The sequence below is a fragment of the Cryptomeria japonica genome, chromosome 8 (assembly GCF_030272615.1).
Source record: "Cryptomeria japonica chromosome 8, Sugi_1.0, whole genome shotgun sequence".
NCBI lineage: Eukaryota > Viridiplantae > Streptophyta > Pinopsida > Cupressales > Cupressaceae > Cryptomeria > Cryptomeria japonica.
In genome coordinates this window covers 478,509,808-478,536,957 of record NC_081412.1, presented here as the reverse complement: position 1 = coordinate 478,536,957, position 27,150 = coordinate 478,509,808, and the positions used below count along the sequence as shown (strand labels likewise).

Here is a 27,150-nt window from a genome sequence, read left to right as displayed (position 1 = left end):
TAGTTATTATTATTTAGACTCTAGGAATTGTGTAGCTCCCCTATAAACGGCAATGCACTCGATAAACTTTTTAATGTGATTGGTGTTATTAGCGTGACACACCCTTTAAGACTATGTGAATTAAGGGAAGACTAAACCTCATGCCTAGCACAAAAAACTTTTCACAATCGAACCAAACCTAACCCTCGATCCTCATATTTGCAATTATTTAAAAAAAAAAAGAACTAAAGTATATGTCAAAGCAATTCCGTAATGTGCTTAAAAGCCTATCATTTTTGTTCATAAAGGTGCAGATCTCTTTTTGTTCATAAAGGTCCAAAATCTCTTTTTCGTCTTCCACTTTTAGATTTTGACGCGGGCTCATATTTCATCATTTAAAAGTTCAATTTGAGTAAATCAAAGATGGGTATTTTCAAATTTCTTATTAATAAATAGCAATATTATCGTCGAAGCCATTATGGGCTAAATCTATCTAAAGTCTCCATTAAAACAATAGTCACTATATCTCGGTGGAAGATTTTGCCACTAACGTTTATCTGAAACAGTAAGTATTCTCTTAATCCTATTGAACACCATGGCAAGGGCAATGGCCATGTCTATTTTGTTCTCTGCATATCCATTTAGATTGTATAGGTCTCATAGACCAGCAATTTCATCAGCTGCTGCATTTGGACATTCTTTCTGTCCTCGCATACCCATAGCATATTACAATGTTACACTTCTGACCAAAATCCATATACCATTTTTAACAAATATATTCTTTGTTTGAATTAAATTTTTGCTCTTTTTACTTCTGCTTTATTAAATTTTCTTCTTTGTGTGGGTGTACAGCAGAAACACAGATTTATAAGAGTTGCTGCAATGGCCACCAACTCGAAAGAAAGCGCTGCCAATAATCCTGGACTGCATGACATACCAGATGAGGCTACTAAGAGTTATTTTATGCAACAAACTGTAAGCTTTTTCTTCATTTTTTAAAATGATTTGCTCGTTCTAAAACACTTTGAACCACTGAAAATGTAGTAATAGTGGATTTGCTTATTGTTATTTCTGTAATCGGTTTATACTGCTTTGACCATGAGTTGTAGAAAATTCTTTTCTCTATTAAATTGAGTATTTTTTTCTGTAATTGGCTGAATAAAAAACCCTTAGAGGCGATGCCATTTCGGAAGGCAAAACCCGCTCGTGGGCTATGCCGAATAGAGACGAGACTAATAGTTTTTCACCATTTAGAATGCTGGGCAATCTCTGTTGATTAGGTGTAAGCCCTAGATCACCCAATTGTCAAGTCTTTGTTGATGAGTATGTACCCTTTGCTGCTGAATTTTATCTGCAACCGAGCTTTGGACTTGGGTGTTTAATTATAATGGGTTACAGAAGATATCACTACTCATAGGAATTAGGTCTTTGACGGATGAATATAAAATGCTACAATTAATCTTACTAAAATGAAATATCTAAATATTGTTCCACAGCTGAATTGCCAATAACTCAAATTAAAACTGAATTGTTTTTTTCCTCCCAATTGCAGATGTACCGAATCAAAGATCCTAAAGTATCTTTGGATTTTTACTCACGCGTACTGGGCATGAAGTAATTTACTTGTAACCTATCCAATATTTTATGTATCTATTTTCTGGCTTTGTAAATTGGTCCTAGTTGTATCTAGGCTTTTGTTGGATGCAAGTGAGAATGTGCAATCAAGCTTAATTACTGTTCTGTGGTGGCTACATTATTACAATTACATTATTCCGTAAGCATGCGCATCTCATATTTTCAATCAGTCTGCGGCACCACTAGGCTGTGGCTGGCTGGATAAATGAAGAGAACTTGATCTGACTGAAATAGGGTCACATAGGTCTTCCTCTTGCAGCGTTTGTATTCATCCTTTAATACACACACTTAAGACAAGTGGATTTGCTCTGTCTTTTTTTGGATTTCATGTAGTTTATGTCTCCATGAAATAAAGACAAAACAACTTTTCTCTTGCGGATACACTGAATCTCTTTTTCATGGGTGTAGCAAGTTAAGTTCTCATGAAGCTACCACACAGTCTCTAATAAAAGAAGACTAACTGTTTGGCGAACCATAGCCTTTAACACATTGATCCTTTTGATGAGCTATTCTGATTCTTTTTCTTTAAAGAAGAAAAATAGATACTAACAGGGCAGGCAGAGCTTCACAGATGATTGAAGTTTATAAAATTTAGATCAGATGCATCGATGGATACAATTGATGTTAACATGGCAAAAGTTATCTGAATACCAATAAATTGAATACCCCAGCAGGAAAAAAGTGCTCGATGTCTGATGCAGAGATAAGGGCAATTAGGAATTTTGGATAAAGAAAAACTTGTTTGATCTCACTTCTCAATTAGGAGATATGGCGAGGATAAAGCATCATACTAGTCTCTCATCCACCTATTGGAGTCTTAACATGGTTTGATACATGCAAAGACATCAAAGCTTGACCTTAGTGACTCTACACAACACATCAAAGCTAAAATGGAAGTATGCTATGAGTTTTCATGGTCTTAATAAGAGTCTTCTTCATTTGAATATGACTGATCCTAAGACAGGGACAGTGAACACCCTTAGGACAGTCAACATGTTCGCTCAACTAAGCTCAATTAAGGCACGAAATCACTGTGTTGCGAGGCATGGTGACTTTAAGCACCTAGAACACACTCCCATGGACTCATACAAACAAAAGCAATGACTGTTTTTGACAATCCTTCACTTGGTATTAATATATGAGACTAAGACAGTGACTGCACTTCTGAGGACAGATTTAAGGTTTGAGCCAAATCCAATGCTCAAAAGGCTATGAATGCTATTGAAGCTTGGTGTTTAGGACCCTAACCAACCAAACACACTTTCCCTACCACATGCAAGCATTGATCAAAGACAAAAATGAGAGTTTTGCAAGGTTATTAGACTGCTGTTATGACTGTTACAGTCATCTTCACTGGGACAGTCATACAAAGTGACTTGTCAATGGCATAAACAAGCTCCACACAAGGCAAAATTAGGAGGTTAGGGTCCCTACTCATCCTCCTTGATGACCATACACTCATATCCTTCCAACCTTCCACTCCATTCACTCATGCAAGGTGAAACTAACACTGTACTGTCTGATACATGAAAAATATCAGACTTTCAATGCTTCAAAACCTTGCCATAACTCCTCCTTTCGACCTGCACTCCTGGGACAAATAAAACACACAAAAACAAACTAAAATATAAAATTTGAGCATTTTACACCGTGTGGTTTGCAAGAAACTACATTTTATTCACCCACGGGTTGCCCTAGGTAGGGTTTTGACCCTTTATTACAAAAAATTCAATATCTTTGCAAAAGCTCAATGAAATTTGGCAAACCAGGTTCACATTCGAGTAGATTCAAAGCTCAAGCCATCCCAATCAGTAAATTTTCATGGGAGTGAAGAAAAGAAGTTCAAATCGAGCCAAAATCAGACTGTTAGCACACAAAAAGCAAGAAAACTGAGGTTTTAATTGAAAATTGCTCTTGAAATCTTGATCAATCCTTACAATGGAGCCAAAAAGGCTTATTTAAGCCAAAAATCATCATATGTAACTGATCCACGCCTTGTCATGACTTTTCACCTTTTTTTCTTGATTTTTCCCTCTTCTAGCAATTTTGACAAAAAATGCATGACAACTTTTGCATCTTTTTGCCAATAGGCTTACAACCTGACATAATGATAAAAAATGGTCTAAAATGACCTAAGAAGACCTTATTAGGACAATTTAAGACAAAATTTAACAAAAATCCCATTTTGCCTATATGAGGCCTAATAGGACCTAGAGGTGCCCTTGCACCATACTCCCCTGGGAAAAGAACTCAAGTTCCCACTGAGTTAAGACCTGCAACAGTATATCCATGCTTGATGATGTCCTCTTTAGTCATCCAAGTGGCATCCTCCATTGGTAGCCCTTTCCATTTGACTAGGTACTGATAATAGACTTTCCTCCTTGTCTTGTTGAGCTCTTTCTTGTCCAAAATGCACTCTAACTCCACTGGTTGACTTGGGGGTAGATCTCTGATCCAATCTTCATCTGATATCATTGATGAACCTGCATCTTCACTTGCAACCATAGCCCCTTTGTAAGGGTAAAGGTCAGAAACATTAAAAATAGGTGAGATAGCAACCTCGGGAGGGAGTTCTATCTCATAGGCATTAGTTCCAAATTTGTGGACCACTCTACATGGCCCTATCTTCTTCATTTGCAGCTTATCATACTGTCCTCTGGGAAGCCTTTCTTTCCTCAAGTGAGCCAAAACCAAATCCCCAACTTTAAAATGAACTTCTCTCCTTTTCAAATCAGCATGTTGCTTATATTTCTCAATGGTCTTTTGGAGATTTTGTTTAACTTGTTGATGGATTTCTTGCATAGACACATTAAATTGCTCCCCTTCAGCACTTCTCCTCTCCATACTAGTGATATCCCTCAACTCAAACACTCCTCTAGCCTGCAATCCATAAACTACTTCAAATGGATTCTTACCAATGCTTCTGTTGATGGAATCATTGTATGCAAACTCAGCCTGGGGTAAGATTAGATCCCATTGTGTTGAATGCTCCTTTGTTAAACATCTTAGGAGATTACCAAGGCTCCTATTTACCACCTCTGTATGCCCATCTGTTTGTGGGTGATAGGCTGAACTGAAACTCAAGTTAGTACCAAGTTTCTTCCACAAAGTTCTCCAAAAATGGCCAACAAATTTACTATCTCTATCTAAAACAATATTCAAAGGCAAACCATGGATTCTTACCACCTCCTTGAAGAACAAACCAACAATATATGATGCATCATTAGTGCTCTTACATGGTATGAAGTGTGCCATTTTGGAAAACCTGTCTACAACAACATAAATAGAATCAAATCCTCTAGGTATTCTGGGTAAGCCAAGTACAAAATCCATACTGATAGACTGCCATGGCCTACTTGGAATTGGTAAAGGCTGATAAAGATCTGCATTTGTGTTAGTTCCTTTGGCCCTTTGACAAATAACACACCTTTCAACAAATTTCCTTACATCACTTTGCATTCTAGGCCAATAATAGTGCCTTCTTAGCCTGCTTTAAGGTCTTATCTAGACCAAAATGTCCTGCAAGACTACCACTGTGCTTCTCCTTAATTAAATTATCTCTTATAGAACATTTGGGCACACACAATTGGGCCCCTTTGAACAACAGACCTTCTTGAATCAGAAAATCAGAATTATCATCATGATAAACACCATTAGATTGTTTACAAGAAGCATAAATATCCTTGAAATCAGCATCATCATCATACATACCCTTGAAGGATTCTATACCAACACTCTCCAACTTGATTTCTTGAATCATCATTGCCCTCCTACTTAATGCATCCACCACCTTGTTGGACTGCTCCTTCTTGTGCTTGATAGTAAATGTGAAGCTTTGTAGATACTCTACCCATTTCATGCGCCTGTGGCTTAGCTTATCCTGACTATTCAAAAACTGAAGTACATGATTGTCAGTATAAACAATAAACTCTCTAGGAAGAAGATCGTGCCTCCATTTTTAAAAAGCTTGAACCATAGCATACATTTCTAAATCATAAGATGAATACTTCTTCGTAGCATCATTTAATTTTTCACTAAAGAAGGCAAACGACCTGTTTTCTTGACTAAGGACAGCCCCTATTGCATAACCACTTGCATCACATTCAATGGTGAAAACCTTATTAAAATCAGGCAAGACAAGGATAGGCCGCTCTACAACCTTTCTTTTTAAAATTTGAAAGTTCTTTTCAGCTTCTGGAGTCGAAACAAACTTCTTTCTATTCTCACCCTGTAATGTTCCCTTTTAGGATAATTAGGAATTATGGGACAATTACTTGAATTCCTTATAATTACAATATCTAGGATCTCTGCTGTGTCCAATATGGTAATATAAATATGCAATGAGATAGAATATGATATTGCTTATAGCAGTATGGATTTGCTGTCTCTGATATAAACACTTAAAGCATGCAATGTCTGATCTGTATTATGCTTATAGCAACATAGTTGCTGTGTCTGATCTTATGTATTAACTCACAATATTAATGTTGATGTGTATACTTTATATTTATTATATCGAGCTATTATTATGTTTGCTGTAGTAGCACTTATCTATGATATTTTTAACAGATCTTATAAACAGTATCTTCTTTCATTAATTCCCTTGGGTTACTTGTGATGTTTATTTATGATTGTCATTTATAGCTGTATTCTGATTTACGTGTTTGATATTTCAATAGTATAATTTGATCATTCATGGTTCTTTTTTTTTTCCCTTGTGTTATACGTTCGTGACACAATGGCTGGTATCTTCTTCTTCTTGCAGATCACGTATTCTGCTCCTCAGCAAATTCTCCTTATTTTCTCCCTTCTCTATCTTCCCTCGAGCCTTCCCTTTATTTTCCTCCATGTCCTTAGTGGGGAGTCATGCTCATTAGAATGGAATTGGGAATGGCGGTGACTCCTTGAAAAGTCACCGCTTCCCAATATTCGTTACCAATCATTATCCCCCTCCTCGCTAAGGCTTATAATAATGGTTAAATTTTATTATTATTTGTAAATTAATAATCAGTAAATATTATAAATAATATATAATTATAAATTGTGAATTTATATAATAATATAATTGTAAATTTATAATTTGTGGATTAATAATGGTAACATATAAATGCTGAATATGATAATATCTATGATTAAAACACAAGAGCTTCCAATCTAAATAATATAGGTGATCATAAATAAGCTATAAATAATAAGGGTCATTACAGTCTCCCCCACTCAAGATTGCTTGTCCTCAAGCAATGATCACGGAGTGCTCAAAATGATTCTCAATATGAAATGGCTTTGGAAATACACATGGAATAAACATGCTGAAAATACATCAGACATGAAATAGACACATAGAATACACATAAAACATGGAGCAAACATATGCAAACACAAAGCATACACACAGAAACACATATTGTTAGGTTCTTGACACTCACTCAGAGTATCCTCTACATTCACTAAGAATGTCCTTAGTACTCACTAAGAATGCTCCTGGCACTTGCTAAGAGTACCCCAAACATTCACTGAGAATGTTCCTAGCACTCACTAAGAGTGCTTCTGACATTCACTAAGAGTGTCCCTGACATTCACTAAGAATGCCTTGTTTTCTTGCTGGATGTTTCTCCATCATAGTCTTCTTCTATCATATGTATGTGTCCTCTTTTATATTGATGGTTATAGTTCCATGGTTCTTTGCATTTGAAACATAGACTCTTCTTCTTTAATTCATCTCTGGCTTGGCATTAATGCTCGGTATTCTATTGTTCATGGCATACATAACATTTTCTCCTTATATTGTCCTTCCTTGGATCTCGGCTGCAGGTGTGACCTTTCTTTCTACTACTCTTTGCAATCAAAGCAAAGGCCCTTTTTCTTCAATTCCTCCCGGTCATTGTAAGAAAGATATGGTTTCTTGCGTTCATCTTCTTCTTCAAAATGACTATCTTTTGGTGGTACTCTCTTGTGGTGACTTTTTTGGGCAAAGTCGAGTCTTGTGGCCTTAAGTGTTGAAACTAAGTACCTTCGGTAAGATAAATGATTGAATGAGAGACTTCATTTATCTCTCATTCAATCATCTACCTTATCGATGTAACTACAAGCTAATGGTAGACTTCATGATTGAATGAATAAACTTGTTATAATCATCCTTATATGCATTTCACAATCCAAACATCATATTGCACAGTTCGACACTTGGACATCATTATCAAATGTAGTCGATCGTGCTATGACCATATTTCATACTCTGTGGTTGTAATAGAACAGATTGGATTTATGATAACTATAGTTATCGTATTAATCCCACATCATACCGATTTGTTATCGGTTGTTAATATTAAATAGCATTTGACTTGATCCGATTGGTTATCGGTTGTTAATATTAAATAGCATTTGTCTTGACCCGATAGTTATTGGTAAAGCGCTTTAATGAAACGATGCCTATGAACCGATCAAGACATGTATTGATCAGGCATGTCAAGAGACATGTCCGGTCAAGGCATGCCTTGATCGGTAGGCATTACATATAAGTATATGCCGTGTGAAATGCTGTAGGATCATCGAAATTAATTAATGTCGTCTACAACAACCTGCAAATAAGAAGCAACCGTCAATAAAACAGTAAAAGAATTTCTGAACTCCTACAACTTAGATTTGAACATAAATTTGAATATCATTTACATGGTAGCAGAGCCACGTTGATCGAACCTAAGGCATTCAAATTTGAGAAGTTCAAATTGAAGATATAAACATCACATTTTCATGGCTGATGCTATTAGATTTGAGGATAGACTTGAAGGAGGCGATAATTTCTCAGCATGGAAATTCAGAATTAAGATGATTCTAAAAGAGAATAAAGTTAAATCATTTGTAAGAATTGAATCTAAAGAACCAGAGAATGAACCTGACAAATCGACATGGATTGAGGGAAATGAAAAAGCCATGAAGATCATAGTCGATGGAGTGAGAAATCACATTATGCCAATAATAACAAAGCATGAGACTACCTACCATATGTTCAAAGCACTCGAAAGTGCATTCGAGATAAACAATGCAAGTAGAACCTTGGCTCTAAAAAGGGAAATAAATCATATAAGTATGAATACAGGAGAGTCAATCAATGCATACTTTATATGGATATCAGCCCTAAGGGATGAACTGGTAACGCTTGGATATGAGATCCAAAGCAAAGAGCTAATGCTCATTGTTCTTGATGGGTTGCCTAGTACATGGGAAACATTCGTCCAAGGCATTAGTGCAAGGGCTAAATATCCGAAATTTGAAAGGCTAAGAGCAGATTGTCTTCAAGAGGAGTCAAGGTTAAATAAGAAGGGGATCAAGAAAAAGAACATAGATGAAGATCTCCATGTTCTAAATACCAACTCCAACAAGAAAAGCAAGAAGAAACATTTCAAGAAGAGAAAGAACCGACATGAGAAAAGGTCATCTAAGAAAGACAACTCTCACATTCAGTGCTTTAGGTGTGATCAATATGGACACTATGCAGCAAAATGTCCCGATAGAATCAAACAACAAGCTACATTTGCAAAAGTGAAAAGGGAAGAATATGACTCCGAGAAGCATGTATTCTACTCTGCCCTCTCTAGCCAAGTATCCAATAAATCTAACACCTAGATCATTGATAGTGGGTCTTCAAGACACATCACTGGGTATAGAGAATTATTGGATTCCATGTTAGAAGAAATTGATGAAGAAGCAACCATTGGTGACTACTCTGCACATCCAGTGAAAGGCGTCGGTACCTGCACCATTAAGTTGAAGACATGCATGTCTCTCCAACTCACTGGAGTCTTATTCGTTCTTGGCATCAAGAGGAACTTAATCTCTGTATCTGCACTTGAAGATGATGGGTACAAAATAACCTTCATGAATGGTAAAGTTCTAGTATGGCCACAAAACTCTTCCATCAAGAAGGCTATAACCCCAGGGCATAGAAAAGGCTATTTGTACGAGGTATGTACTGAATCTAACCTGGCCCTACTTCATGAGATTGTAGATTCTAATGAAATTTGGCATAGAAGATTAGGTCATTTAAACTTTCGTGCTTTATGTTCAATGGAAAAATTAGTAATTAGGCTGCCTAAGTTAAAACAATACCATTCTGGTACATGTAAAGGGTGTGCCCTAGGCAAAAATACTAAGAGTTCCTTTCAGAATAGTTCTAGGAAAACAAGCAATGTTTTAGAACTGGTTCACTCTGACCTATGTGGGCCAATGTTTGTACCATTATTTGGAGGGTTCCTTTATTATGTAATGTTCATTGATGACTTCTCCAGGAAGACCTGGATCTACTTTCTTAAACGTAAAGAATCTGAAGAGATCCTCAAGAGATTTAAGGAATTCAAATCTCTCTTTGAAAACTTTTTCGGAAAGAAAATAAAAATCCTAAGGACTGATAATGGGAGGGAATATACCTCACCGTTGTAGAAGCAGCCAAAGCCATGCTTCTTGATCAAAACATAGAAACTCATCTTTGGGCAGAAGCCTCCAACATTGCTGTATACATACAAAATAGATGTCCTCACTCCCACATTGAAGATAAAACTCTTGAAGAAGTTTTCACAGGGATAAAGCCTGATATTACTCACTTTAGGATATTTGGATGCCCTGTCTACTTTCATATACCTAAAGAGAAAAGAACAAAACTAGAACCCTCTGGAAGAAAAGGAATCTTTGTTGGATATGGTGAAACCTCTAAAGCCTACAAAATATTTGTGCCTGGACATAGCAATATTGAACTTAGTAGAGATTTAATATTTGAAGAAGACATAGCCTTCAAAAGGGCTAAATACTCTATTGAGTCAGAAATCAATGCTCCATCTTCAGACATAGAAGAGGATCCCACTCCTGAGACTCAGAGGGAGTGTTCAAAAGAAAATGAAGTACAAATTCCTCCCCAAGAAATCCCTAAGAAAAGACCTCTATGGGTTCACAAAACAATGGAAGATGCAAGGGACTTTGCAGCCCCTTCAGGGACTTTTAGAGAAAGTAAGAGGTCTCGAAGATTCACTAGCAATGTAGCCCTAATGAATGATCTCTCCAAATCAGAACCCTCTAGTGTACCAGAAGCTCTTAAACATCAAGTTTGGAAAGATGCCATGTCTGAAGAATATAAATCCATCCTAAACAATGATGTGTGGGAAATTGTTCCTAGGCCAAAAGTGAAATCCGTTGTTTCATCCAAGTGGCTATTTAAAATCAAACATGCTGCAGATGGTAGCATAGAGAAACATAAAGCCAGATTTGTAGCCAGGGGGTTCTCACAGAAAGAGGGAATAGACTATGATGAGACATTTGCTCCAGTTGCTAGATACACCTGAGTCAGAGCAATACTGACCATTGCAACAACCAAAGGCTGGAAAGTCCATCAGATGGATGTAAAAACTGCTTTTCTGAATGGGAAAATTGAGGAGGAAGTCTACTTAGAACAGCCATAAGGGTTTGAGATCCACAATGCAGAATCACATGTGTGCAGATTAAAGAAAGCCCTATATGGACTAAAACAAGCCCCAGGGCTTGGTATGAAAGAATTGACAGTCATCTCATGAGATTGAGATTCTCAAAAAATGCAGATCCAAATCTATACTTCAAGGAAGTCAAAGGTGATATGTTGATATTGATCTTGTATGTTGATGATCTTTTAATTATAGGAGAAGATCACCTTATTGGCCAATGTAAGAAAGATCTTGAGAAGGAGTTTGATATGAAGGATTTAGGCCTTCTACATTACTTCCTTGGATTGGAAGTTTGGCAAAGCTCTGACAATATTGTACTTAATCAAGGAAAGTACACCTTAGACATATTGAAGAGATTTGGTATGATGAACTGCAGACCCATGACTTCCCCTATGGAAACAAATCTTCACAAACTAAAGGAGGCAACAACAGACTCCCCATTGGTAGATCCTACTCTCTACAGACAGATGATTGGATTGTTGATGTACTTAGTCAATACTAGACCTGATATCTGTTATCCAGTAAATGCCTTGAGCCAGTTCATGTGTGAACCGAAGGAGATACATCTTATGGCTGTGAAACACATTATGAGATACCTTCGAGGTACTCTCAACTATGGACTCAAGTATGAGAAAGTTGATTTGGATCTTCACGGGTTCACTGATTTGGATTGGGCTGGAAGTGTGACTGACAGGAAAAGCACCTTAGGGTGCTGCTTCAGTTTGGGTTCAGCCATGATATCTTGGATTAGCAGGAAGCAGTCATCAGTAGCTCAGAGTTCTACAGAGGCCGAATATATGGCAGCCTCCATGGTTGCAAGAGAAGCAATATGGCTTCAGAAACTGTTTGTGGGATTATTCAGTAAGCCACTAAAACCTACCATAATTCATTGTGATAATTAGAGTTGTATAAAACTCTCTGTGAATCCTGTATTTCATGATAGATCCAAACACATAGAGATTCCTTATCACTATGTGAGAGATATGGTAGACAAGAATGTAATTCAGTTACAGTATATCAGTACAGAAAACCAGACAACAGACATACTTACCAAAGCTCTATCTAGAGTGAAAGTTGAACACTTCAGGAAGGGTCTTGGTATGATTGAGTTATAATTAGCTTTGTAATCTATTCTAATATATGAGATGTTTAATGTGTAAAGTTCTTTTTGTCGTGTTATGACTTTATGGGCTCCACCCCCTGTGTACATTTCTAAAAGGTGACGATCTTTTAGACAATGAACACTTGTATTAAACATTATAAGGTGACGATCTTGTAATGTTGATATCATGCTGACTTGATATCATTTTGACTCATGGATGTGCCATGATATGTTACGGTAGACATTATGTGACGTAATCTCAGTGCACATGCCATAACCTGGATATAAGGGAATTCAACATTCTCAAGTATTTTATATCCAAGGTATCGCGTATTATGTGATACTGATATCACGTGTTATGTGGTATCTATATCACGAGATGATGTGATATATTCCTGTGTCACTAATAATGTGATACATCATGTTACAAGCATATGTGATATGATCCTTTGTATTACGAGGTCATGTAATACATTCTATTATGAGAAATGTGATGCTTATTTCAATGTTTACATATGTCTCCAGTTATCTTCCCTAGCTAAGAGGGAGTGTTGAAACTAAGTAGCTTTGGTAAGATAAATGATTGAATGAGAGACTTCATTTATCTCTCATCCAATCATCTACCTTATCGATGTAACTACAAGCTAATGGTAGACTTCATGATTGAATGAATAAACTTGTTATAATCATCCTTATATGCATTTCACAATCCAAACATCAGATTGCACAGTTCGACACTTGGACATCATTATCAAATGTAATCGATCGTGCTATGACCATATTTCATATGCTGTGGTTGTAATAGAACAGATTGGATTTATGATAACTATAGTTATCGTATTAATCCCGCATCATGCCGATTTGTTATCGGTTGTTAATATTAAATAGCATTTGACTTGACCCGATTTGTTATCGGTTGTTAATATTAAATAGCATTTGTCTTGACCCGATAGTTATTGGTAAAGCGCTTTAATGAAACGATGCCTATGACCGATCGGGCATGTCAAGAGACATGTCCGGTCAAGTCATGCCTTGATTGGTAGGCATTACATATAAGTATATGCTGTAGGATCATCGAAATTAATTAATGTCGTCTACAACAACCTGCAAATAAGAAGCAACAGTCAATAAAACAGTAAAAGAATTTCTGAACTCCTACAACTTAGATTTGAACATAAATTTGAATATCATTTACATTAAGAATTGCCTTTTGGAGAGTAGGAGGTTCAAAGGCGCTTACTAGCCCTTGGGTTGCATCATTCAATCCTTCTATGAATAGGTAGATAAGTCCGTCCTCAGATATTCCGAGGACCATAAGAGCTAGCCTCTGGAATTTTGAAATGTACTCCTCAAGGGTCCCCTTTTGTCTAATCCTCATAAGATCTTTGAAGTGCTTTTGGGGATGAGTGTGGTCAAACCTTTCAATGAGCCTCTCTTTAAAAATGTCATATGTTTTGATAATTTTGTGGTCTTGTGTGATGAGACCATTATGCCACCATTCATGGGCTGTACCCTCCAAGTGTAATATAGCAAATGTTATGGCATCCTTCTCCTTCATAGGGCAAGGAGAAAGGTAGGTCTCCAATTTTTGAAGCCATGACTGGGCTGTAACTTTCCCAGTTCCATCAAAGTTGGGAATGGTTAGCTTTCCTACTTTGCTTTGTATCTCACGATTAGGTTGGGCTTTCCTCTCTTTATGACCCCTACTAGAATCTGCTCTACAATATTCAGAAAAAGAGAATGCTCCTCCTGATTTCAGGGTCCAATCTTGCATATTCTACGACAAGCTCCCTTAACCTAGGGATATGAGTTCCTCCATCATCTTCAGGGGTTTCTTCTCCAATCAAAAAAGAGTGCATATTGGTTCTATGGGTAGATTCTTGGGTAGCTCTGTCATTTCCTTCTAATGGGCTTGGTGACCCGTCCCTTCTATTTTCGTGATTTGATTTGAGATCATTTATAGTTGATGTGATGTTTTGGAGTGCTTGGGCAGTTTTTTACATAATGTTTCTAAATTTCTGTTCCATGGCTAAAGAGGTTTTCTTTTTCTCTCTTTCTAAAGCTCTTACAGCTCGCTGACTCAATTGCATTAACTAGGGCCCTTCCTAGGTTGACAGGAACATGCTCTGATACCACTTGTAATGTCCCCTTTTAGGATAATTAGGAATTATGGGACAATTACTTGAATTCCTTATAATTACAATATCTAGGATCTCTGTTGTGTCCAATATGGCAATATAAATATGCAATGAGATAGAATATGATATTGCTTATGGCAGTATGGATTTGCTGTCTCTGATATAAACACTTAAAGCATTCAATGTCTGATCCGTATTATCGCTTATAGCAACATAGTTGCTGTGTTTGATCTTATGTATTAACTCACAATAATAATGTTGATGCGTATACTTTATATTTTTTATATCGAGTTATTATTATGTTTGCTGTAGTAGTATCTCTCTATGATATTTTAACAGATCATATAAACAGTAACTTCTTTCATTAATTCCCTTGGGTTACTTGTGATGTTTATTTATGATTGTCATTTATAGCTGTATTCTGATTTACGTGTTTGATATTTCAATAGTATAATTTGATCATTCACGGTTCTTTTTTTTTGTTCCTTGTGTTATACATTCGTTGCACAATGGCTGGTATCTTCTTCTTCTTGCAGATCACGTATTCTGCTCCTCAGCGAATTCTCCTTATTTTCTCTCTTCTCTATCTTCCCCGAGCCTTCCCTTTATTTTCCTCCATGTCCTTAGTGGGGAGTCACGTTCATTAGAATGGAATTGGGAATGGCGGTGACTCCTTGAAAAGTCACTGCTTCCCAATATTCGTTACCAATCATTACCCCCCTCCCTGCTAAAGCTTATAATATCGGTTAAATTTTATTATTATTTGTAAATTAATAATCAGTAAATAGTATAAATAATATATAATTATAAATTGTGAATTTATATAATAATATAACTGTAAATTTATAATTTGTGGATTAATAATGGTAACATATAAATGTTGAATATGATAATATCTATGATTAAAACACAAGAGCTTCCAATCTAAATAATATAGGTGATCATAAATAAGCTATAAATAATAAGGGTCATTACACACCCTTTATAGTATCCAGAATAGGAGCACACACATGACTGAAACCTCTTATAAATTTCCTGTAAAAACTTGCTAAACCATGAAAACTTGTCATCTCAAAAACTGATTTAGGAGTTGGCCAAGTCAAAATAGCTTCCACCTTGCTGGTATCCATCTTCAGGGAACCATTAGTCACCACAAATCCAAGATAAACCAACTTTGTTTTCATAAACTCACACTTTTTCAGATTTATCATTAACTTTTCTTCATTCAATCTTTTCAAAACCAGATCCAAATGATGTAGGTGCTCTTCCTTACTAGAACTATAAATCAAAATGTCATCAAGATAAACTACTACAAATTTGCCAATAAAAGGTTTCAATACCTCATTCATAAGCCTCATAAAAGTATTGGGAGCATTTGAGAGGCCAAAAGGCATTACCGTCCATTCATAGAGTCCTTCATTAGTTTTGAATGCAATCTTCCATTCATCTCCACTTCTGATCCTGATTTGGTGATATCCACTCTTTAAGTCTATCTTGCTAAAGTAGGTGGCTCCACTCAAACAGTCCATGAGATCTTCTATCCTTGGTATTGGAAATCTATATCTGATTGTGATCTTGTTGTTGGCCTTGGAATCGGTACACATTCTCCATCCACCATCTTTCTTGGGTGCTAGAACAGCTGGTACTTCACAAGGGCTTAGACTCTCTTTAATCAATCCTTTCTCAAGCAAGTCTTTCACTTGTTTGCTGATCTCCTCATTCTGTTGTGGGGTCATCTTGTAGGCTGCCTTATTAGGTAGATTAGCTCCAGGAATGAAATCAATGCAATGACTTATGTCTCTCATAGGTGGGAGTGAACTTGGGAGTTCATCTACTACTATGTCTTCATACTTTTTCAACAACTTTTGGACTTCCTGTGGTACATCGTTCACCTTCTCTGCTGCTGCAACAGTCTTAGGTCTGATTAGGACAGCAAACCCCATTTTCTCCTCTTTCATAGTCTTCAAAAATTCTTTTTCTCTTACCTGTTGACATGTTTTTTATGACCGCGTCTAACACAGAATAAAGTCACCAACGGTCACCTTATCCTATCTTGATCAAGATTAGTCCGTATGCTAGGATTACTTAAAGTTCAAACGGCTAATTCCCAAGGTTCCTTCAGTGTGTGGATGTGACTCAGTTGTTCGATGGGTTTGCTGATAACCCAAGGGGCCTTACGTATGTTGAAGAAACTTATGCAAGCTCAAGGATTTTTTATACGGATGATTTGCAATAAAAGCTCTAGTTTTGGACCTTCTGGATTTTGAATTATGCGGAAAGTAAATAGGAATAGGGCAGAGAAAAACTAGACTAAAAGTAATCTAATCCTGTGAACAAGGAGACGGGATAACTTGCGCAAAATCCAACCACGTTTCGCTTTGCCAGCAACGCACAACTACACGAAGGTGGTGCAATCTTCAGAGGGTGTGTTAAAGATTTTCAAATCATCAAAAGAAACCATCAAATCGAACAATCTCTTCTGATGATCGAAGTTAAACATACACATTTAACAGAGGCTCAGGCTAACTTTGCATGGTATGCAACAATCAGTTGCACACCAAAAGTATGAGCACGAATTTTGCAACAAGTGATCCTATCAAATCCAGTTCGTCTAACAACATGAAAGCAAATCTAATCTATGAAGAGAATGAGACCATGCGAGCTCCGAAACAACACAAGAACACACCAACAATTGAACAATGTATTAAGTGTTTGCTTCAAAAACTCCTAGCAACAATCTCTGACGATAGTCTCTCCTCCTTTACAAATGAGGGGGTCACCCCCTTATATAGGCCTCAAGCCATGATTACATGCAAAACCCTAATTAGGGTTTACCCTAAAGATTCCCCACTCAAGGTGCAACAAGGTGGGAATCGACAATTAATAACCCATTATACCCATGTACAATTAATTTAAAAGAGCCTAAAATTGCACCCACTAGCACATTAAATGTGCTCCATGATGTTGACTATGCCTAGAATATAACCAACACCATCATAAATGCCCATCATTCTCCAAGTGACGGCGACATGTACGAAGAATCTGTCATAAAACCATAATGAGAAGGCGACATGCAAGAAGACTCCCTATCCGGTGGTGACATGCATTGACTGGACCCACGCCTAGTCAATATTCCTTTAGCAATAAGTACGCCATTACTGTTCAACCAAAAGACTTTCGTCCAAAAATAGACGACCATTATCTTGTTCATTTATGGCGTATGCAACGAATCTGCCGACGACAGCTTCCAATTCTCTGATGGAGACACTTGGCACGTTTTCAATGTTAAACTCCATCAAGGCAATTTCTTCTTCGCTCCTGGAAAAGAAACTTTCCCACTCTATCATGACTTCTTGCGTTTTCTTCATCATACCGGGGAATGAAGAAACATTTGCAAAATGTTCCTTAGGGAACGAACTGACAAAGAAGAAATTGTGCAACTGGGATTTTAGGGAGTTCACCGTTATTCCTCCGTCACTGAGTTTCCTTGCAAACAAAGCTTCCATTGCACTAAGGATTTCTTCCTGTATCCCTCTTATAGACTCATTCAAGGTGACAGAGTCAATGCTGAATTTGTCAAGGGTGTTCTTTCCCGAACAGATAGCGTAGAACCATCGGGGAAAATCATAAGCTTCATTTTCTTGGATCACTTTCCCGTCCACCAGAGTTTGCCTTGGAGTCTTCGTCAGAGCCCTGAGTCGCGAAATGGTTAAGTTTTGGTAAACATCTACATCCTCCCATAGTCCTTATGCTATCTCTAATCTGCTTAGGAGGGCCACGAACTTCAAATGAAGCTGAGCTAGATCCTCAACAAATTTTCCTGCCTCAGCATAGACATCCTCTACCCATTCCTGGGAATTTTGTGCAATTGTTCTAATAAGTTCTGCATCATCAACTACTTCCTTGGGAAGGGAGGGAGGAGGAGTGAATGAAGGACCTGCTTCCCTGAGGGGTCTTTTGAAACTCCTGACGTATTCGCATAGGAATCTATTTTCCTCCCTCAGCCGCTTACATTTTGCCTTTGATTTCAGCAACTTCTCCTTCATGGCTAAGGAGGAATCTTCAAAGTCTCCCACAACTCGACTGGTGGAAGCATGGCCAAGATCAACTTGTCTGATGACGTAATCCTCTTGTCTAATCTCACTCCTATCCTTATCCACTGCAGGTTCAACAATGTGCAAGGTCCGGGATCCAGATTCTTCCTTGACCACCTTGGAAAACTTCCGGGGAGCCTTTCTTTCTGCTGGCCGGTCCATCCTCTTCAACAATTCTTCTAACTCCTGAGCAAGATTGGTTCCTCCTTTTGCTTCGTTCCCCAGCCTGCCTATCAACCAATCTGGAGGGGGGATGGAATGGCTATGATCTTCTACATGCTCTTGTTCTTGGGATTCTTCCTCCATTTCACCAGGGATAGTCTCCACAAAGCTATCCTGGTGAACCTCTTCTTCGTGCTGGGGACTTTCTTGCCTTTGTCTTCTCAGTCGATGGTGGCCTTGTGAGGCATTGATGCTGAGTATATCGGGTGCTGGAACGTTCCCTGGAAGTGGACCTATGGAATGTGGAAACATTTCCACTTCCCGTACGCTCAAGGAACTAACTGGTGAATGCCCCCTTTCTGTCCTTGCTCTCTTTTGCGGCGGCTCCTCTTGCTGGGCTCCCTGTTGAACCTCCTGTGGGATTTCTTGCTGGATATCCTTTTTCTTTGTTGTCCTTGGTCTCTTTGGGGCATTTTTCCCTTTATCTATCCGGGCTTCCTTTCCTGCCTAAACCTGTGAAGAGCTTTCAATTGCCTCACTGTGGGAATCCAGACTTCCCATTAGTTGGTATGTTAGATGGACATTGTCTTCCACCAACTTTCTTATCTGCATGTCAATCCAGTGCTTAGTGAATTTTAGCAGTGGTCTAGCTAAGATGTTCAAATTATCTACCTCAGGCTTTGACCAATCTGGCAACTGGATAGGTTGATCCTTTACTTTCTCGAATTCGGGTTGCATCAAATCTGAATCTTCCTTCACCTGATCCGGTACCTAATGAATTTCACTTATTCTGATGGTGTCGAGGGGCAGTCTGGAATGCATTCTTCTCCGAACCTCAAGGTCATCCTCAACACTTGCCCAGTAATCCTCCAAGTGAAATCTATGTATGAATTTGACACTGGCAACCTTCCTAATCTGGCTGTAAGGATCATATTGGGCCTTGGATGTGTAAAATGGTAGGCGATAGAATGCCAATTCCCCTGCTGCACTTTCAGCGGCCTCCAAACCTGGGCATATCTCCATGAAATCTCCCAAGACAATCGGAAATTCAATAGATTGCTTCTTCTTCTTCTTCTGCAGCTGATCATAGGCAGTTACTTGCCTCATGAGATCGAGCAATACAAGCTTGTTTGACGGATATCTGGGCAATTTGTAAGACTGGAAGGAGAACCCTTGCATCGTGATGTAGGTGAATTTGAGGAATTGCAGGAACGTAGCGCCATACCTCTGGACCAAGGCACTTGCTTGTGGTGACAACCTCATGTGCAACTTATTTTGCATAAGTCGTGTCAGGTACATGGTGAAGGTGTCATTCGCCAACTTGTAAGAGCTAACATTGGAGAGATGTAGCTGGGGATAACACTCATGCACTTTTAACTGAGTTGGTCCGCAACCTATGATTCCTCTTGCTGGTAGCCCATCGAATCCTCCCCTTCGTGCAAGCATATAGAACAGGTAGGAGCTCATGAAAAAGGACTGGGACCTTTTCTCTTTTAGGTTTTTCAATTGTTCATGCAAGTAGTGACTGATCAATCTAGCCCAGTCGATCAGCGTATTTGAATTCATGATCTTGCCTATGTAGAAGAACATCCAAGCCTCAAAGTTCACCGAATGTGGGCATCCCATTACTCTAATTAGCATCTTTATCAGGTTCACATACTCTTGCTTGAACTCGAAGATTGTGAGAGTTTTGGGCATCTTGGAAGCGTGCACTCTAGGCTTCAGCAACCACTGCTTGTTGATCAAATCAACGCACCTGACAGGGCCTGCTTCATATACTGCCTGAGCTCCGATGCTGGTCCTGTATGTCATGGAATAATGTGAAGGTATTCCGAAAGCTTCACCAATTGACTCTGGAGTCAATGTTGCCAGTAACTTGCCATCTGGTGTTGAGATTGTTTTCCGCTCCAGATTGTAATGTGCTGCACATTCCAAGACCAGATTTGGGCATTGAATAGCGGGAGGAAAACTAACTGCTGCAACTATTCCACTTCTCACAATTCTGACAGTTGTCGGGGATGGATTGTGCCTAGATTAGTATCGCTGATTTCATCCCATCTTGAATTCAACCGAGAATGAGGATTCATCTCCACTTTGATCAATGCCTGCCTGGAGATAGAAGCTGCCTTGCTTTGATCAATGTCCTTCCAAGCTTATATAGAATTCTTCAAACTGTCTTGCTAAGTTAGGAGGCATTTTAATTAGTAATTGCATTTATGGTGTGTCATACTTTCCCCAATCACTATGCCATGCAAAGGCAATTTCCCATGCGAATGAGTTCAAATTTAGAATTTTCTTTAGATGCTCCAAGTCACACATCATACTTGGAAGATTCTTTTGCCAACTCGCTGATTTTCATTCTTTCTAATTTTGGAGGGAATTCGAAGGATTTTCTCAGGATTTGCTCGATTCCATTCTAACTTGTCTCCTGCCTTCGAAGGAATTTTCATGTCCTTTTCAACATCCCTATTTTTTAGGGATCTTCCTAAAATTTAGGAGTCAGGTTCATTGGATGAGGAATTTCACCCCGATTCCGAATCTATAAAATTTTCCACACTTGGTCGAGATTTGGTGTCTAAAAATAGCAAATTCGAAAATTCGCCCTAGGGGAATTTTGCTTTTTATTCCTTCTTGACTCCTTGGATTCCATGCCTTAGGCAAAATTTCAATTTTTTTTTTTTTAGCTTGGGTGGAATTTTTACCATGCCAAGGATTCGTGGATTTTCCCTCTCTCCTTGGGAATCTCATTTCAGCGCCTGACTCCAGACTTGGGCGCATTTTCCCTCTGTCCATGGATTCGTGGATTTTCCTCCTCTCCTTGGGATTTTCAATTTAGCGCCTGACTCCAGACTTGGGCGCATTTTTGCTTGTGCCATGGATTCGTGGATTTTCCTCCTCTCCTTCGGATCTCCATTTCAGCGCCTGAATCTAGACTTGGGCGCATTTTTGCTCTGTCCATGGATTTGCGGATTTTTCCTCCTCTCCTTGGGATCTTCAATTCAGCGCCTGACTCCAGACTTGGGCGCATTTTTGCTTAGTCCATGGATTCGCGGATTTTTCCTCCTCTCCTTGGGATCTCCAATTCAGCGCTTGACTCCAGACTTGGGCGCAATTTTGCTTGTGCCATGGATTTGTGGATTTTCCTCCTCTCCTTGGGATCTCTATTTCAACGCTTGACTCCAGACTTGGGCGCATTTTTGCTCTGTCCATGGATTCGCGGATTTTTCCTCCTATCCCTGGCATCTCCATCATTTAATCTCCCAGACTTAGAATATTTTGAACTCTTGAGATTTTGAAGTGTTTTCCCGAGCTTTCCATTTTAGGCATGGATTTCCAGCCTTTGACCCATTTCTGGCTTTCTTTGTCTGCTGTCTGACTTTCTGGAATTAGAAATGTTTGCGAACGCCTGTTGCCTTGTTTGACTGACCCTGCCAGTACTGACTTTCCAAAAATAGAAACTTTCCAAGTGTTAGCGTTAGATCCCTAGACAGGGTGCAGTAATGACTTACTATAAATAGAAACTTACTAAAAATAGAAATTACTAAAAATAGTAAGTTTGATTTTTGGCAAAATGGCGACATTCCGGGACTCGGAAAAATCCCTAAAAAATAGTGTTGGTTGAAAATTTAGTACACTTGGGGAAATATACAAAATTGTGGTTTCAACCACAGCACACGAGTAAAAACTCTCCTAATTAAGGGAAGGCTCCCCCTATCTAACTACAACTTGGAAAATAAAATGGGATGGGACAGCAATCTTTTTTTTTTTTTTCAAGAAAGACAATATCCTTTTCTCTTCACAGAAAAGGATAGCGATTGAATATGAACAACAGTAATTACTTTCAAGTGAAATGAGAGAAAGGAAATGAAGTTTCCTGAAAGCTCAAAGACTTCCGTCACTTCCTTCGGGACGGGACAGCAATATCAAGCTCAAAGACTTGACTATTGGAAGTCCTATCTACCCTTTGCTATACTAAAATTTACAATGAATAAAAGATAACAGCTCAAAGACTGGAATAATCTATTCTTTCAACATAAAGACAAGAAATAATGCGAGCTCAAAGACTTGCTGCTATTTCTTATCAAACAATAATTTTTCCTCAAGAATAGACGCAAGCTCAAAGACTTGCTGCTCCTTCAAGAGGGTTTCCTATTTTAATTAATCTTCTCTACTTGCAGCTCAAAGACTTCAAATCAGATTGGACTAAGCTCCTTTAGAAACACTTTGCATAGAAGAAATAAAAAGATTCAAACTCAAACATGTAGTTCAAAGACTCAAAACTTGAGTAATCCTTCTTTATTATTCTTCAAAACCTTCAATTCACGTACATAAGCTCAAAGACTTCTTGCTGTAAATTTGGCAGAGTTTTTGCTTGCTTTCCAAAAGATAAAAATTACAATGGACCTCTCAAGTATTTATAGAATAGGAGCCTTGAGAAAAAGGTGGGAGGATCCTAACTAACTTGAGAGATTCTCTCAACCACCAAGACTCATTCAATAAGTAACTGAGACTTCATTAACTAACTAAGAGTTACTCTAACTAACTACAGTCCTAATCGGACACAACTTGTTGTTAACTTACATGTAATTACAAAAGTACAAGTAATGTGTAACTTGCATTTTACATAAACTACTTTTACATGTATCTTGTTAAAACAAAATTACAACTAAGAAATTACAAAAAGAGAGAAGATTCAACTAAGTGCTGAAAAACACTTAAGTTGAATTTTGTGAAGACATGAATCCTTGAAACTTCCGGATGCTTGCTTGTAGTTCCTCGGGATTCGGTTCATGAGTGTTCTTAGCAACTACCATAGTCTTCACAATAGTGTCGTGGCAGCGGAGAAGCGCGGAATTGTCTTTATCCAAGATGGATTGAATCTCATGCAAGAAGGCTTGGTGTCTCATCAATGTTTGAATTGAAACTGCTGAGAATTGTTCACTTCTCCATTCACTGTGAATCCTCATCTGTAAATCTGCAAGAACCTCTTCTTCTGGAATTAGCTCTCCATCCTGACTTACTATGTTGCAAGAGACCCTTTCACAATGTGAAACAATACCTTGATAAACTTCATCCCGGAATTTCCTTGCATCGCTGATCTCTTCGATGAGGGATTTAAGAACAAGAGTTTTATTTTCCATGAGTTCCTCGAATTCCAAGTACATGACCCTGGAAGAAATGATGGCGTGATCCTGCAGGATATTGAGCTGTTGTTGGGGCATGGTACGCCAAATTGCCAGACTTTTCTCAACACTTTCCAGATCCTTTTCGAAAGTGTTAGAAGTCTGATCCAATTTCTTCTCAATGGTTTCCAGCTTAGACATTATTTGAAAAATGTCTTTTATCACTTGCACGCATTGATCATGAAGCTGATCAACCCAGGAATCCAGTGCTTGTACTTTCTGAGCAGCTCTTTCCACTCCACGAATCGATGCTTGGGAACCAGAAGAACCAATAGAGTTACTCCCTTCGGCAGCAGGTTTTGTGATTTTATGGATGGCTGCCATGAGCTGTCGATTTTCTTCTTCTAGCTTGTTTTTCTTGGCAAGAAGATCGTCACATCTTTGCACTAGTGAAGCAACAGAAAACTGAGCATCATGTTTAATAACCTCATGTGTTTGCTTGCCCAATTCTACCTTTGTAACCCTATAATCAGCAGCTGACATTTCCTCAAGTGGTTTATCTGCAATAGGTTCCACAATTTCAGCTACCTTCATCTTGTTGCTATCAACAGTTACCCTGGAAATAGTCTTCACCTTCTTAGCAACTTTGGATCTGGACTGTTTGAGTTGCTGGTAGTCGAAGGCATCGGGTGAGATCTCTTGCTTCTTTCTTTTCGGGGTGAAAGAACTAAGCCATGGAGGCAAAGTCATGAACTCACTTGCCGTAGCAGATGTAGGCAAAGGAGAAGCAGTTTCTGTTTGAATCACTGTGGTCACCCTGGGAGGAATATCTGTTTGAATAGCAACTATGTTTTGCTCAGTTACCAACGGACATGAAGATTGCCTCATGAATTCTTCAAAACCAGAAGTGGAAGTGTCAATTTCTGATAACTGAATGCAAATGGGAATATCTTCAGGAACTTTCAACATACTTTCTCGCTGTTGATCAGGAGAAGGCTCGTATGCTGAAATGGGAATTGCATTCTGAGGAGACTCATCAATGAGCAAATCAGGAGGAGAAAGAGGCGTCTCAATGGAAACTAGAGGAATGACCTCGTGAGGCGTGTCTAGAACTGGAGACTTAGGCGCATCATCAGATTGCTGCCCCTCTTCTGGATTATCCAGATCAACCACCCGAACATGGAACCGCGATTTCTCCTTCCCACGAGTAGTTGTTTCTTCAAGTGGAAGCACTACTGCACGACTGACTCGTAATTTGATCCTCGTGCTTGAAGATGAAGCACCCTCCTTATTATCAATCTGAATCTCAGACTTCCGTCCAAGAGGCCCTGTAGAATCATCTTCCTTCCCAACCTTGATTTTGATAAGTCTAACAGCATTGCTTTTCAACCATGCGTTAGTGTTGGCCAAGATAGGCTGAAATCTGTCAAGAATGGAGACGCACTCTTTATGTGACCATTGAATCAAAGGAAGTGGAGCTTCCTCAACCCTCCGTGAAGTGTATTCAGGATCAAGTATACGCCCGTCATCAATCATCCCTTGTGGGATATCCGCCAAGTTCAAGTCAACAATTTGCTCAACAGTGAGCCTGCAGTAATCCATCTTCAGGACTTCAGCTTCTGTGCGGAGATCTGCCCAGATGTCTTCAATGCGATGAACATGTACAAAGGATTTCTTGATCTTTTCCTTCATACCTCTATAATCAAAATCAGCTCTAGGTTTGAACCTCTTAAGCTTGATTTCTTGCAATTCAATCTCCAAGGCCTTAGCCTTCACAGATGTGACAAGGGAGTATCGACCAATTTTCAATGGATTTGTGCTGGAGATTCCCATTCCAACCTTGTGTCTAGCAGACTGAAGAGTATGAACAGCCATAATCTGTCTTCCCAACTCCATAAGAATTATCCTATCGGTCGGGTATCTTGGAAGCATGTATGGTTGTCCATCATAGCACCCAATCCTCATGTAGGTGAAGGTGGGAAATTGCAGGAATAAGCACCCATACTCAGATACCTTGACCCATGCCTCATCTGATACTCGTTTATTTCTGAGATCCATGTCAAACTGACACATAAAATATCCAAAGAATGCGTCTTGGACTCTTCTGAAATGTAGTCTGCTAGGTTTCAAGGGCAGCTGGTCATAATATTCCCAAACTGGTATGAGCGAGCGATCACCCTTGGTAGAAAGACCTGGAAAGTGTCTAAGTGATGCTGCTAAATATACCAAATAAGAATTCATAAAGAAGGTCATAGTGGTAGGAACTGCTACAAGTTGCTCGCACAAAGCATCGCTGATGATTTCACCCCATGAAATGTGATGCGACTGCCGTATGAACATGATGAATTGATACATCCATGGCTCAAAGACATTAGAGTGCTCAAGGCCTAACATTCTGCTGAGAAGAGTGATGGTGTCTCCTATCTCCCACTTGAAATCACAACGGTACAACTTTGCCCATCTTGAGAAGGAAGGACGTGGCTCATGAATCCACCTATTGATGTGGCGCTTGCAATCTTTTTCTCTTTTCACATAATACTCTGCTGCACTTTCTTTGGTGATTTCCATATAAACAGGTGCAGGAGGTATTTTGAAGACCTTCTCGATTGTATCCGCATCAAGACGAATTATGGCTTCACCATCATCATTTTTTATGACTTTTGACTCTTTGTCAAAATGATGGGCGCATGCAAGAACAAATTCAGGTTCTAGGGCAGCCACTGGAAAAGAAGACGCATGATGGATATGGCTGTCCAACAGCCGCTGCAAGTTGTTATCCTGTGGATCTTCTACCCTGTGAATGAATTCTGCCATATCAACGTGCCCTATTTCTGTGTCCCTGATACGATCCAATGGAGAAGATACCTGGGAAGGTGCAACCTCATTCTGGTATTTGTCATATTTGTATTTCATTTTCTTTGGAGTTGGCGATGCCGGCAAATCTGACATTGATTGCGAACCTAGAATGCTGTGATGAAGACTTAAAAGGGTTAAGGCCACATCATAATCAGCTGCAAATATCATTTTTTTCTTTTTTCAAATGGGTAAAACTTTGATCTCTGAATTTGACGGTTTTGTGAGAAGAAGAGGGAAGACATGTAGAAATGGGAAAATCTTGACTTTGACCAATTTCGGATCTTGGGGGAATTTTCGCAAGTATACAAGTTGGAAAGTACATACATGCAATCGGGATTTTAAAACCCGAATACAAGTATACTTGTAAATTCGAAAATGGAGAAACGGATGGAAAATGGGGTTTTGACTTGCGGGAAATGATGGAAATGAAAAGTGTGGATATGGGGAACGTGGATGGATAGAAATGGGAATATCCGGGATAGTCATTTTCATGAAAATGGGAAGATCTTTTCAACATGTAATCCGGTTTTCAAAACCCGAATTTGCAAGAGAGGGGTATTTCACATTTTTCAAGCTTGGAAATTTAACCAAAAATGA

General features: G+C 38.7%; 1 protein-coding gene across 5 annotated transcripts in view; it reads left to right on the top strand.

Moving 5' to 3' along the window:
- The first annotated feature begins 386 nt into the window (after positions 1-386).
- LOC131043757 (lactoylglutathione lyase) overlaps positions 387-27,150 on the top strand; it is an 83,322-nt gene continuing 56,558 nt past the window's right edge. Inside the window, exons 1-3 of one of the 5 annotated variants that reach the window (XM_057976992.2) lie at positions 387-544; positions 835-954; positions 1,532-1,593. In XM_057976992.2, the coding sequence (XP_057832975.1) occupies positions 862-954; positions 1,532-1,593 (155 nt within the window). In that variant the 5' untranslated portion in view covers positions 387-544; positions 835-861. Of the gene's footprint in view, positions 713-831; positions 955-1,531; positions 1,594-27,150 lie in introns of all 5 variants that reach the window. The other 4 variants (XM_057976991.2, XM_057976988.2, XM_057976989.2 and 1 more) reach the window with 4 other exon arrangements.